Source organism: Neovison vison, chromosome 3 (genome assembly GCF_020171115.1).
Source record: "Neovison vison isolate M4711 chromosome 3, ASM_NN_V1, whole genome shotgun sequence".
In the NCBI taxonomy this organism is placed as follows: domain Eukaryota; kingdom Metazoa; phylum Chordata; class Mammalia; order Carnivora; family Mustelidae; genus Neogale; species Neogale vison.
In genome coordinates, this window is record NC_058093.1 from 131,057,601 (window position 1) to 131,072,771 (window position 15,171).

The 15,171-nt window shown below is 43.2% G+C and overlaps 1 protein-coding gene across 4 annotated transcripts in view; it reads right to left on the reverse strand.

Annotated features, from left to right (window-relative positions):
* Positions 1-236: 236 nt before the first annotated feature.
* Positions 237-15,171, reverse strand: part of SOCS6 (suppressor of cytokine signaling 6) — a 39,270-nt gene continuing 24,335 nt past the window's right edge. For all 4 annotated transcript variants that reach the window (XM_044242823.1, XM_044242825.1, XM_044242822.1 and 1 more), the window contains exon 3: positions 237-5,881. In XM_044242823.1, the coding sequence (XP_044098758.1) occupies positions 4,152-5,759 (1,608 nt within the window). In that variant the 5' untranslated portion in view covers positions 5,760-5,881 and the 3' untranslated portion in view covers positions 237-4,151. The remainder of the gene's footprint in view (positions 5,882-15,171) is intronic.

The window sequence follows — 15,171 nt, forward strand, 5'->3', positions numbered from 1 at the left end:
TTGAAGGCTTTCAGGGCAGTAATTAACATTAGCTGATTACTAATTCATTTCATGTCTCCCACGAGCATTTTCACTTTTTCCTAATTTTATTTTATTTATTTTTTTTTTTTACTAATTTTGGTCCCTACTCTCCAGTCTCTGCCCAGTTTATGGGGCATCCAGAAACCAACTAGTTAACCTGACTTAATTAAACTTCAGACTCTGTACCCAGGTTATTAAGTAGACTACAAGGCAGATCTTGTGAACGCAATTTTTATTTACACACTGTATCTAGAAGCAGATACATAAATTCTTATACAATTAATTTCCAAAAATGTGCAAGAAATTACTATAATTTGTTTACAAACCAAAACACATATTAAAATCAATGGACTTTGGATAATTCATTCTGTGGTGTTCTCAGTACAAATGGTACACACCTGATTTGAAACATACAGAAAAAGTGTAAACTACAGCAATCTGGATTGCAAGTATTAATTTCATGGCACTCCAACGACTATAAAATTTCTTTAATCCAACATGTATACTTATTACAAAATTCTATAAGAATTTTTCATCATCTCTGGATGTAGAGTTTGGATCACTTTTCAGAAACAGCAACTACACATTCACCATATTATGACTGATCAATAAAAAGGATGTTTATTAAAAAAATCCTTAGTAGGATTTTAGAAAGTAGCAAAAGGAACCAAATTTGTGATTACTAACGTACCAATACTTTATTTTGGAACTTTAAAGTTATTTATGGAACTGGTAACTGCTCCTTATTAGAGTTTTCAACAAAACTGGCTATTGCTGGTAGAGTGATTTCATTTTCAAATTGACTTCACATTCGATGACAAGCCATTAGGATTTAATATATATTATTCTGAATCATTCATGAAACAAGTTATCTCATATATAATGTGAAATGTACAATGATTAAAACTGGCGTTTCTGAAAGCATTATTAAGATATTTAGATTTATAGCACTAGCAGGGGCACTGCGTATAACCTACTTAAGATTTTAGTCATTTTTATCCTGTTTCATTAATACTGGCTCAGAAATTATAATGTATACTTTGTGTTTATTTCCTATATGCCAAAGATTTTTGTCTTTTGGCACATGATTTTCTTCAACAGCAAGATGGTTACCCTTGTAGCCGGTTTCCTTAAAAACTATTCTTAGTTCTATGATCATTTCCTGTGATATGTTTCTGACCTTCTAGATTTTCAGATTATTGCACCAAGTAGAAAGAGAACAGTTTTCCTTAGAAAGAGAAAGAGTGAGATATTTTTCAAGTACTTTCTATGCTTTCTTATTATTTATAAAAATGCCTAATAGTGTCCTAGTAAGCCTAGAATTAGCTTCTAGCCTCCATCATGTTTTGTGACGAAATGTTTGATTAAAAAAAACGACTCTGATTCATTTACTATGGCAAAAGGATACAGCTTTCCTGTTTTCTCTTTCTTGCCTTGAGCTCAGATTTTTTAGAAGCACATATTTTAAAAATCACTTACAGGTTTTTCCCGCGCCATCTAAACTGCCATTCAGTAGAATCCAGAAATTTAACCAAATGGTATCTAAATCAAACTACAGGACAGAGATTTCTCTCTTTTCCCCTTTCCATTTTTAAAGACTATTTTATTTTAGGATCCTATAAAGCCAGTCTCTCACATTATGTTGTGCTGCCTACGCCAAATGGTTCTCTCTACACAAAAGCAGAAAATATTCCAATACTCCTTTGTTGGTAAATAATTTCTTGGCAAATACTTTTATTTTTATCAGTACACTATCAGACCCTAGCAATTTCAAACTGGATTAGAATAGGGCATTTCACCTTGAAGTATTTTATATTACAACTACACAAAAAGCACATAAAAAACTGGCTTTCTGAATTAGAACAGCATCAAGACTTGCCCTCCATAAAACCCAAAATACAATTTTAAAAACATTTAGATGAAACTCAAACTAATCTTAACGTGAAACTAAATAGCTAGATCTTGAACACATGACATCATGAGGAAAACGTGGGGGGCAGGCTTTGCCCACATGACGAGACAGGGTTCAGGGCAGTCCAAAGACCTCTGTGCACCATGATCTCACAAAGAGTACATGTAAATGCTTCTAGAAACACGGAGAAGCCATTTCAACATTTATTATTAATACACAGTGACTCTGTGACAATACCTGCCATCTAATATAGATGCACAGGGACTTTTAACTCACCCTAGATATATTTTAAATTGTTTAAAAATAAATAGTTTTGCAAAAAAATAGTTTAAATGTCTTGCATTAATTTGATAAGTTTACAACTCTGTTATAGTTCTTAATCCAAATAGCTTATAGTGAACACTTAAATTATATTATTACAGTATACTCCATATTCCATCCTATTAGGTGAAAACGTATCAGAAAATGAAAGAGGAGTCTTTGCGACAAGGTACAATCAACATTCCACCAAAATTAAGTACCTTTTCCCCTTTAAGTCAAAATACCATAACACGGTATTATTGTGCCTTTTCTTGGTATTTCTCAGTTCTGACCCTACCTAAAAAACAGAAACAACAACAGCAACAAGAAACAGGGACGCTGGCATGTCTGAATGACAAAGCCATTACGGGTGACCCAAGACCTTTACTCTTACTTTTAATTGAGGGGTAAGAGATAGGAAAACTGAGTGGCAAAGGAAGAAATGTCATAAATTATATGTTTCATCGGAGGTGGAAACATTTTCTAGATGGGATGCTTCCAAAACACTCACTGAAGCGAATAAACACTGAATTTCAAAATAACCAAAGTACTGGGGATAACACACTCCTTTCTGTGCCCCAACCCAAGCAACTGAATCAGAGATAAAACAACTAATGCTGGCTGCCAATTTACTTAAGACTTAGCTAAATTTAAAACAAGACAAAACAAAAAACCGATTTTTAAATGGCAGTATATACGATGGGCAACAAGACTTCCATATACCTGATACAGTTTTTAATATTCTTCTTACAGGAGGCTCCACAAGTTCCACAATTTTTCAACTAAAGTCATCAGGTTTTTTGGTTTTGTTTGGAGAGAAGGAAGGGTCAAATCTAGCACATCTTAACAGTGACTACATAAAAGAAGAATATAAACCCAAATCTAAAACAAGGTTTTCTACTCAAATCAATTTAAAAACTTTATATAAACTTAAATGTCGCAAGAGAATCTAGTCCTTTACGAAGGTCAGTTCTACATCAAGTTCACCCAAAGAAAATGTTGGCTAAACTAAAGAAATCACAGATAAAACACTTTACCAAAGGAAAGTATAATTAACACAACAAAATTACTATCACAGGAAACTATGATCATCTAGTGTCTCTTCAATAATAGTTCTAGTCCCATAGGTCTTCTTATGTTATTCCAATTTGTACCAGAGCTTAATGACAGAAAAGGCAACAATTTCTAAATTGGTGGTATACACTTCTTTATGATTTTTTTTCATGTAAGGCCATTTATTAAAATAGACAAACCACAAGATGAAAATGAAGGCAACAGAAAAATTCAACTTTTCACAACCAAAAAACAGCACAACCTCAAAAACAATTTGGAAATAAGTGTTGTAGAAGTTATGTTGCAGATCTGCATTCCAATACCCAAGATTATGTCAAATCATAGTTCTAAATAAATCCTTCTGAAGTATGAGATTAAAAATCATTTTCAGTGTATGTGTAAATTCTGCATTTTTTCATATGGGTATGTTTATTCAACACGATCTTTGAAAACGGGCCATTTAAAGAGACATAACAATATTCATTCTGTAAGTTTCATTCAACTTTACTTAGGGTTGAATACACATGAAATGTGCTTTTAATGCATAAAAATCACAGTGGATAGCAGCAAAGGACTGGGGGGGGTGGTTAAGGAGAATCTGATCATTCACATTGTGATTATTCTGCACATTTATGAAAGATAATTCACACTTCCAAAACCGCAAGACTTCCCTTTTTAAAGAACCAAAATAAACCCAAGACACCTTGCTGACACTTCCCCACCCCTGAACAAATTGATTACTTTTACACATAAAACTGAAATAGTATGGCAGCAAAAGATTTTGATAGCAATGTAAGTTTGTAAACTGTATTTCAATCTCTTTTTCTTATTCCCAAAGTGCAAGATGCAGGGTTCTCGTAATCTTTCAGTAGTGCTTCTCCTGTAAGTAATCCTTCATTTTGTTTGGCAAAGGCAGTTTCTGAATCAAGTCTATCCTAGTATACTGACGTATAACAAAACGACACAGGTACTGCAAAGAACGCACCTGCATGAACCGTGACACGGGATTGGTCAGTCTGACCGGGTAAGTTGCAGATCCAGGCAACCGAGACCTTGAATAACAAAAAGCTCCATTTTCAGAGTCCCTGATTGAATGCTCAATTAGATCAACGATGGACGTATGTCCTTCTACGTCGGGCTGTTCATAAAAGCTAAACCTACCATTGGAGTGTTCGATTCTCGTGTGAAGTGTTTTGCCATGGGAGCGGAAGCTCAAGCTCAAAAGGTAACGGTCGTCAGAACTGTCCCGAACAAGGAAAGAGCCATCTGGCACATTCGCCAGCTTCCCTTCTGCCTCCCAGCGCGTGATGGGTCCCCAGTACCATCCTTGTTTCGCCAGTTTTTTCAGCTCCTCCGTAAGGCTCGTCACAACCATGGGGCCGCTACTCTGCACCGAGTCGTACACTCTCGCCACCCCAGGGGCAGAGTTCGGGTCAAAATTCAAATGGCAGCGCATGCTTTCGGCCACGTGGGCGTCCGTGCCGGCGAGCGCCCCGAAGTTCCTTTGGACTGGATCGGTCTGCATCGGAGGTAGCAACGGTGAGAGTGGGGGGGCGTCGTCGTGACCCGCTCGGGGGCTCTGCAGCATGACGCCGGTGGTGCCGATCAACAGGCCGTTCACCGCCTGGTCCACGAAGATCTCCGGGGCCACCACGAGGTCCTGGTCTACCTGATTCTCGTCTTCGGCGAAGGAGCCGCCTCCCACCTGCGGAGGGACCGCGGAGACCTCCATGGGCGAAGAGGTGTCCAGACAGTAGGCGCGCGGCCCCTCCAGCGGGTACATCCCCTCGTCTAAAGGCACGGTGTACTGAATGTAGTCCTGAGGCACAAGTCCGATAACGACAGGCACGTGTTCCTCGAGGTGCAGGTGCAGGTCCCCGTGCTGGGCCTCGGAGCCCTTGAGGGAGCTGCTCTGCTCCGGGCACACGGTCTCCGACTGCAGGTCGTGAAAATCCTTCCGCACCCCGTTCAGGGCCGGGCTCGGACTGGACGTGTGAACCAAGGCCTTGACCCTCACCTCCATCTTGATGCACGTCTCCTCCGAGTTGGTGGGCCGCAGGGGCCACGGCGTGGGGCTGTAGTGGTGGCTGCGGAGCGACGTGGAGCGGATGGGCCGCTGCGCGCGCACGTCCTTGAAGACCAGCGGCGCCGACGAGGAGGAGAAGGTGTCGTCGTCGGCCGCGCCGCCGGCCGCCGCGCCGCCCTTGCCCTTCTGCTTCTGCTTCGCCGACAGCCGCCGTTTCAACGTACCCATGAGGCTCTCGCTCTTGGAGCGGCCCTTCCCGCCCTTCTCGTCGTCGCCGCCCAGGTCGCAGCCCGCCAGCTCCTTCCCGTAGCAGCCGCCGAACAAGGGCTCGTCCTTCCCGAAGTCGCCGGCCAGCGCCGGCTGCGGCACCACCATGAAGTCCGTGTCCTCCTTACTCTTGCTCAGGTTGAACGACTTCCGGAAGGTCTTGAGGCTGATCTTCTTCATGGTGACTCGCTCCCCGCTCGAGGCTCACCCGCTCTCCGCGAAGCGCTCCTCACGCATCCGGGGAGGCCGCGATGCCGCATCTACGGACTCGGCCGGCCTCGCACACCCTCCGGAGCCGTCCTCTAGAAGGAGAAAACGTCAAATTCTTAAAAAGTCCCATTACGGAAGAGTTCCACACACGTTTAGTTCACTGTTTCAAGCCTTTAGCTTCGGAAGGAGGACGCGCGTGGGGCGGCAGCAGGGTCGGCGCCGTCTGCGCGGGGCGCCCCCCGCCGTCCCCCCGCCGCCGTCTCGGCCCCCCGCCGTCCCCCCGCCGCCCCCCCCGCCGGCCCCCCCCGCCGCCCCCCGCCGCCCCCCGCCGTCCCCCCCGCCGCCCCCCCCGCCGCCCCCGCCTCCCCCGGAAGAGCCCGCGGTCCTCCGGCCGGTCCGCGTCTCACGAACACCTCGGGACGCCTCAAGAACAAACCCTACTCTGCCTCTCTCCTTTCCGCACCGCGCTTTTGAGAGAGTCCAGGTTCCCGCCTTTCCTAACTCGCTCTGCCCGAGCGACGCTCGGCTGCTGTCGCCCGCGTCCCCAGCAGCACAGGCTCAGGGACGATGACACCAGGTCCAACGGGCAGAGTAACAAGCCCGGCTGATTCCTCAATAGTTTACACACACTTTCAAATACTTAATCATCTGTAGGGACACATAAAAAGAATCCTATCATCCGCGAGAGCCTGCAGAAAGTCTGGCGTGGGCCCGCATGCCCGCGAGCCCCCCAAGAAGGCTCCGGCCCCTCAGCTTCCCCGCGCCCGGCACAGCCTGAGCCCCGCTCGCGCTGGGGCGCTCCCAGCGGAAGCCACGCAGCTGGAAGTGTCGGTCTACTCTGAAGATGATGAAGCATATTTCCAGAATGATTATTTCTTCCTCCTCTTATTCTTCTCCTCCTTCTTCCCCCACCGCCCCCCTGGCAAATTTTTACTTCTGTATCCAAAAATATGTTTTCTAAACTATCTTATAAACATTCCATCACAGAAAAAAAGACAGGATTTTAACTCTGTAAAGACTTTCTGAATATCATTTTATAGGGAAAATTTGGGGCCCCAGAAGTAATACTGGTAACAGTAGTACCTGCCTTGCAAAGACATTCTGTTTTGTTTTGTTTTTTTAAGATTTTATTTATTTATTTATTTGACAGACAGAGATCACAAGGAGGCAGAGAGGCAGGCAGAGAGCCCCAGGCGGGGCTCGATCCCAGGACCCTGGGATCATGACCTGAGCCGAAGGCAGAGGCTTTAACCCACTGAGTCACCCAGGCGCCCCAAGACATTCTGTTTCAAACTACACACGTTTTATTTCCTCTCTGTCCGAGCTCTGCAGTTTCTGCAACCAACAAAGTATAATGTCCTAAAATAAGATGATTAGCTTGACTTGAGCAAAATGCTAATAAAACTAAGAGCAAGATCCTCCCCACCCATCAGTTCAGCACCACTCTGTTTCTTGGCAAAAGAAAAAAAGCTCTAAGCTTGATGACATTCACAAATTCACTATGCATTTGCTAAGTCCCTGCTACACACCCAGCACTGTATGGTCATACACAGATTAATAAATCGTTTATGGCCTCATAATCTAGTAGCACAGAGAGATGAATGAATGTATGTATGAATGGACAATATTTAAGACAAACCTATTAGTAATATACTGATGATAACACAAAGGGAACTAAGAGAGACATCTTACAAACGTTTACAAATAGACAGGATTTGGTTACTGTGTGCATAGAATCTGAATGAAATCATTTTTAATAAAAGCCACTCACATCAGACAATCTATCAGGGGATCAGCAATATCATCTCCTTAAAGGAAAAAGCAATTTTAAAAAGTCTTGCTGTCATGTACTATTTTTTCGAGCAAATTGTAAAAAAATGCATATATGTACTTGGAGGGCCAGTTTCTTTTAAACATACTAAGTTTTCTATTAGATGAACTCACTATCCAAGTACCATTATCTTCCACCTAAGCATAAACATGTAAGTTATTAACAATTTTAATTTGTTTAACAAAAATATGACCACTCATAAACATGAAATGGAGAATGTAACAATATACTTTAGTTGGCAAGTCACTCCTTCTGAGTAGACCATATAGGTTTTGTAGCCAAAGACAGATTCCAACATGTAATCTTTTCTGATAAGAATAATAATCCAACTGTGGTTGTGACAGGTACATCTCTAAGTATAACTCCTCCACGCAGCAGAATTTAGAGATTTTGTTGCTATGTGATAAAGATGAATTACAACCACTAGAAAGAAGCGGATATGAAACTCAAGTTAAGTAAAATAAGCTCTTCTCTTACACAACACATGTAAATTATGTTGAAATTTTAAAAGGTCAACAAGAAAAAAGAACAAAAGAAAGGAGCTGATATCATAGAAATAATAAATAGTAAGTAAAAATGTACAAAGTAGCTTTCTGGTAAAAATTAATATTGTGTGTTTGCATCACACAAGCCTGATCCATGGGCTTGTGGATGAGTAAGTCCTGGGCCAGGACCGTGACACCCCGCACCCCCAACTATGCAACCGCTCCAGGGGTCATCAACCAATGATGTCACGAAACCTACCACACTTAGAATTTCCATAGTAATTATCATATCAACTTGCCTTGCTACCAATATTTTAGGAAGGCAAGCGTATGTAGCTCCATGAAAATCTGTACGCTGCATGAGCACATCCTTCATGACCGTATGAAGCTTTAAAAATGCCTGAAAGTCAGTCATACATTCTGCTGCAATTAAATACCACTCCAGAGTAACATAAAGTAATGCTGTAATACTACCTATGAATGTGCCAGGAAAATATCTGGAGAAATCTTTGCAAATAAAGAAACACTATCACACACAGAAGCAGGTCCAGGCATACATGGAAACAGGGCACATCAGCAAACCGATGGCAAAGGACACAATTCAGTCCTCAGCGTGAAGACAACTGGTTATACATCTGGAAAAATGAGAAAACTGGATTCCATACCTCATACCAGCAGTGAAAATAAGTTATGAGCAGATTAAAGATCTAACAGTGAAAATCTCATTTTAGTTGGAACAAAATATAAAATATCTTTAAGACTTTGAGATAGGAATAAAAAGTCTAAGTGCTCGCTTTGGCAGCACATATACTAAAAACAGGAATAAAATGTCTTAAGGCACAAAAAAGGATAAAGAATAAAATCGGGGCACCTGGCTGGCTCAGTGGGAAGAGCATGTGACTCTTGATCTTGGGGTCTCACATCAGTTTAAGCCCCACGTCGGGGGTAGAGATTACTTTAAAAAATAAAAGCTTTAAAAAAAATAATAAAACTTGTTCAAAAAGATACACAAAGGGACTGAGATGTCATCTATCAAATTCTTTTGTGAAGCTAAGAAAAACAGGACAACGTAAGTATACCAAAGCATCCACTAACTTCTCTTAATCAGAGAGAACTTTTTTTTTTTTTTTTAAGATTTTATCTACTTGATAGAGAGCAAGCACGAACAGGAGCAGCAGACAGAGGCAGAGGGAGAGGCAGGCTCCCCACTGAGCAGGGAGCCCATGTGGGGCTCGATCCCAGGACCCTGGGATCACAACCCGAGCTGAAGGCAGATGCCTAACGAATAAGCCACTCAGGCATCTTCAGAGAGAACTTTTTTTTTTTTTTTTTAAAGATACATTTTTTTTTAATTTATTTGACACAGAGAGACAGGTCACAAGCAGACAGAGAAGCAGGCAGAGAGAGAGGCGGAAGCAGATTCCCTGCTGAGCAGGGAGCCGGATGTGGGGCTCGATCCCAGGACCCTGGGATCATGACCTGAGCCGAAGGCAGAGGATTAACCCACTGAGCCACCCAGGCGTTGGCCCCCCCCACCTCCAGAGAGAACTTTAAAGTACAATTCTTCATAGCAGTAGAAACTGCGTTTATTTGTCTTAACAGGCTGAAATGGTGACCTGAAGACTAATAAAACCTCCTGCATTCATGATAATTTTCTGGCTCATGAGCAAAATGAATCCAATTTTGTTCATAAAAGAACTGGGCATCAGTTCACACAGAGATTAAGAAAACTTAATTACCAATAGCTATAAAACTAAAGGATGCAAACGAGACAAAACAAACATGTTCAATCCCAGTAACAGGGACGTTGCAAAGAAAGTACTGTTTGCATTAATTCTTTAACCCTCTCAGCCACCCAGGCATCCCATGTTTGCATGGGATGAAAATCAGCATGTTTGAAAATCAGCAAATTCTCCACGAACTAGGTAGGTCAACAGATCAACAACCAGAATGGCTTATATATGGTCTGTCTAGACTGTCATTTCAACATATCTCAAACCCAAACATGTACATCAACCTAAAATCTGACCCACAGGCTTAAGCCCAGTTAATTTTCTAGGAGTAGTATAAAGTGTTAGCTCAGTTTCGATCTTAATAACAAAGGTTTTTGTTTTCCTGCTTCTGTGCCTGGTTATGCTATTCCCTCCTCCTGGCAAAAGTTCTCTTTCTTTTTCCTAATCCACCTTTCAGAGAATTCCTTAAAAAAATATTCCTCTTCCTGAAATCTGCTCTGATCACCCTCCAGAAGGGAGTTCTCTCTCCCTTCTCCGAACACAACCTGCATTTATTTAATAGTATGTCACACAGTGACCCAGAATTGCTTGCATTCTATTCCTATCTTATTCCCCAGATGGTAGTGCTTGAAGACAGAGACCAGGTCTCATTCATTTTTCTATTCCTAACCAGGAACTATCACTACATATTTATTATAATCTGTTTAAAATCTCTGATACCAAATAAATATTCCTTCACTATTAAGTAAATGATAGGAACGATGGGATGGGGAAATCATACTGTACAAAACTGGCTAAATCTCCTCTTATCAAAATGGAGCAACTGATCTACAAAATCAAAAGTCATTATTACAAATGATGCAGGACTGGCAATTCCATCTAAAAAGGCCACATGGAAAATACCCGCCGATTATGACAAGGTCTACCACTCAGAATCCAGCCTCATACTTCCACATGGCAGGTGTTCTGTGTTCCGTCATGTAAAGGCTACTGAAGAAATGCTACCAAATACACGAGTTAAGAGAAAGAAGTAAAAATACTAAATGCTACCCTATTACTTACTTCCACACAGTTACAGTACATCTAAAAAATAAAAAATCTGCTTTTGAAAATTGAGCATCCACGGCATTATCAATACACTGAATTATGCTATCATCAGGAAATAAAAGTTGTACGAAGTAACTGAATCTTCCAGTAGGCACTTCGGACCTCCTTTCTGTCGTACGCTGTTATTCATAAAGCTCTCTCCGGTCCTTCCCCACACCTGCCGTGTGTAAGATACTCTATCAGATCTAAGAGAAGTTCAACTGACACAAAACTAAGAGAGGACATCTGTGAGCTCCGAGAGAGGTCAAAGAAATGATAGGAAAAGGCTGGCCTGAGACAGTCTGATACAGTATCCTCAAGCAGTAAACTCTGAATGGTGACCAACAATTAAAAGCTGTCAGTCAGACTAGACTGTAAACAAAGAGATGGTGAGAGTTTATGGTGACTCTTAACTTTGCTTCCCAACTGCTCCCTGACTGCCCTATGTGGACATGTGGGTGAAAGCCACAAGCAGGTCTTAGTGGCTCTGAGGTGTCCCTGAACTTGGACTAAACATTCTGTCCTTATTCTTTTCATCACTATCATCAGATCCGCAGAGGAGTCTTGACCCACAGAAAGTCTGTCTTCAGTAGAAGGAACAGCCTCTGATAGTAACAGAGCCCAGTCCATCACGGTGGCCACTATACGGGGAGAGGCTGTCCGGGCAGCATAGACAGGAAACAAGTAAACCAAGGGAGGCGTGATAGTTAGGAACTGTGAGAGATACCATGAAGGAAAGGAAGCAATCAGAGAATACCGGGGGTTCCTACTCTAGGTTCCCAAAACACTGAAGACCCCTCCAAGGCCTCTCTAACAAGCCAGTATTTACACTGAAGCCAGTCACGCAAAGGAAGGTTGAGGCAGAGAGAACACCTTTCCAGACAGAGGGAGGGGCAAGCTCTGGGCTGAGGTGGGAGCTGCAGATGCAAACACAGAATCCAGCTGCGCCTCAAGTGGATGGTGTGGAGTGGGGCGTAAGACGGCACATCAATGTATTTGGGTCTGACTCTAAGTGCGTTCAGAGGAATGAAAAGGTTTTCGGGGCGCCTGGGTAGCTCAGTCGGATAAGGGCTTCACTCTCGATTTTGGCTCCAGTCATGATCTCAGGGTTAATAAGACTGAGCGCCAAGTGGGCCTCCACGGTCAGCGGAAAGTCTGCTTAAGATTCTCTCTTTTCCTCTTTCTTTGCTCCTTCCCCCACTATGTGCACGTGCGAGCACACTAAAAATAAATAAATCTTTAAAAAAAAAAAAGGTTTCAAGTATCAACATGTTCTAGTTTAAGTATGCATTTCCCAGTTTGAGCCACATATCCTCCTCCTCAAAATACAGGCATATACAAAACCACTAGGACTGTAACTTGGGATGGCAAAAACAAAATCAAAAACAAAACCCAGGGTCTCCCATTACCTTACCCAAAAAATAGATGAACCCTTTCTTCATAAAATGCAGATGCTAAAACAATCACTTGAAACTACTTCTGTAGTTCTAAGAGAACTACAGGTCTTCCCCTGGTAGACCACACTCTCCCATTTCTCAGCAAGAGTTATTAGGCTGAGATGAAGGAAACGGTCAAAAAAACGAAGAGGCAACCCACAGAATGGGAGAAGATATTTGCAAATGACAGTACAGACAAAAGGTTGATATCCAGGATCTATAATGAACTCCTCAAACTCAACACACACGAAACAGGCAAACATATAAAAAAATGGGCAGAAGATATGAACAGACACTTCTCCAATCAAGACATACAAATGGCTATCAGACACATGAAAAAATGTTCATCATCACTAGCCCTCAGGGAGATTCAAATTAAAACTACATTGAGATATCACCTTACACCAGTTAGAATGGCCAAAATTAACAAGACAGGAAACAACATGTGTTGGAGAGGATGTGGAAGAAGGGGAACCCTCTTACACTGTTGGTGGGAATGCAAGTTGGTGCAGCCACTTTGGAGAACAGTGTGGAGATTCCTCAAGAAATTAAAAATAGAACTTCCCTATGACCCTGCAATTGCACTCCTGGGTATTTACCCCAAAGATACAGATGTCGTGAAAAGAAGGGCCATCTGTACCCCAATGTTTATAGCAGCAATGGCCACGGTCGCCAAACTATGGAAAGAACCAAGATGCCCTTCAACGGACGAATGGATAAGGAAGATGTGGTCCATATACACTATGGGACTATTATGCCTCCATCAGAAAGGATGAATACCCAACTTTTGTAGCAACATGGACGGGACTGGAAGAGATTATGCTGAGTGAAATAAGTCAATCAGAGAGAGTCAATTATCATATGGTTTCACTTATTTGTGGAGCATAACAAATAGCATGGAGGACAAGGGGTATTAGAGAGGAGAAGGGAGTTGGGGTAAATTGGAAGGGGAGGTGAATCATGAGAGACTATGGACTCTGAAAAACAATCTGAGGGGTTTGAAGGGGTGGGGGGGGGTGGGAGGTTGGGGTAGCAGGTGGTGGGTATTATAGAGGGCACGGATTGCATGGAGCACTGGGTGTGGTGAAAAAATAATGAATACTGTTTTTTATGAAAATAAATTAATTTAAAAAAAAGAGGCTGAGAGAATTTCAGGTCCAACATATGAACACTGGAGAGAGTCAAACATGAGTCAATTGCATACAAAGGTTTTATTAATATCTAATTTCCATTTACAAACCATTCTTGATAATGCCTCACTTTGTGATGTAATTTTAGTGACATTAACATTCAACTTCATTAAAAATTGCTAATCACTTGAAACATGATCTCTGTCAGGAAACATCTAGAGCTGCAAACCCTTCTGGGTCCGCAGTTATGAATACACTAGGCATCATGCGAGAAACATGCGTCTGTGTGTGCTTGAAGGTGTGCAGACACAGATAATACAGTAGAAATGCATACGAACTCATCTCGGGGCTGGGTGGAAAATATCTGTAGGACATGCCACACGCTGTAAGCCTACGCTTTAGAGATCCATAATTAGGTAAGTTTTGAAAAGTAGGTATAGAAGCCGAAGAAAGCTCCAGACCTGATTGGGAAAGTAGGCCTGAACAGGAAAGAGTCCGGTGGAGGATCGGGGCAGCCGGTATGGAGGCGATATATACCCCAACCTGCCCACAGACACTCTGCTTTTTCTGGAATTCAATGGACAAACTACAAGAAGAGTAATACCCCAAATGCTCTCCATTTGCCTCACTTTTTCAAGCACAAGTCTTGACAGCCGGAAGCCCGCCATGCTGTGCCTCTCCCATTCTCACACTTGCCCTCTGCCCCACCTGCCACTCCGAGACCACCACCAACACGCGGCCGTTCGGGGCACCGGTGCTGCTGCGACCACCACCCTGCAAACCCCTCACGTTCCCCAAGTCTTTGCTCTGCTGTCGCCTTCTCCGTGAGGCCTGGCCCGACCAGGCGGGTGAACTGAGTGCAGCCCCTCGCAGGCGTCGCGGCGCTCTCCCCCAGCGCACACACTCCGCGTTTACTGTGCTTTCTCCCCTCCAGACGCTGGACAATGTAAGCTTCACAAAAGGGGGGATTTCAACTCCGTGTTACCCACTGGTGCCCCCCAAGAGTCTAGGACCATACCAAGGGCGCAGGAGACGCTCAGTCACTCTGAGTAAGCCGATGTCAGACCAGCAAACCTCATCAGGCAGGGCGATCCCGTACCCTGCCCACCTTGCCCTCAAGCCATAATTCGCCATTATTTACAAAAAAGTCACTAAACTCCTTAACACGGCGTGGCCCTTCTTTCCTTGATTTCGGCTCCAGTCACACTGAAAGCATTCACACTCAGCACATTCTCGTTCAACACAGAACTTCTGACATACTGCCTCTTTGATTGGAAATGTTTCCTTCATCTTCCTCACCAACTAACTCCTTCACGCCTCAGCTGTTCCAGCAGTTCCTCTAAGAACCACATTCTGCTCTTCCTGAGGGTGAAACCCCCAAGTCCAGGACCGCAGAGTACTGCATACCTCTCCGGCCTAGAATTTTCATCTGGGATGTGTACTCAGATCTGTCTGTATGAACGAGTGATTAATGACTCACCGCAGCAGATGATCTATACTCAATATGAAAGCAAAGAACGTTAATTTTTTTTTTTTTTTTTGGTCAGAGAGAGGGAGAGAGAGCGAGCACAAGCAGAGAGGCAGGCAGAGGCAGAGGGAGAAGCAGGCTCCCTGCCGAGCAAGGAGCCCGATGTGGGACTCGATCCCAGGACGCTGGGATCATGACCTGAGCCGAAGGCAG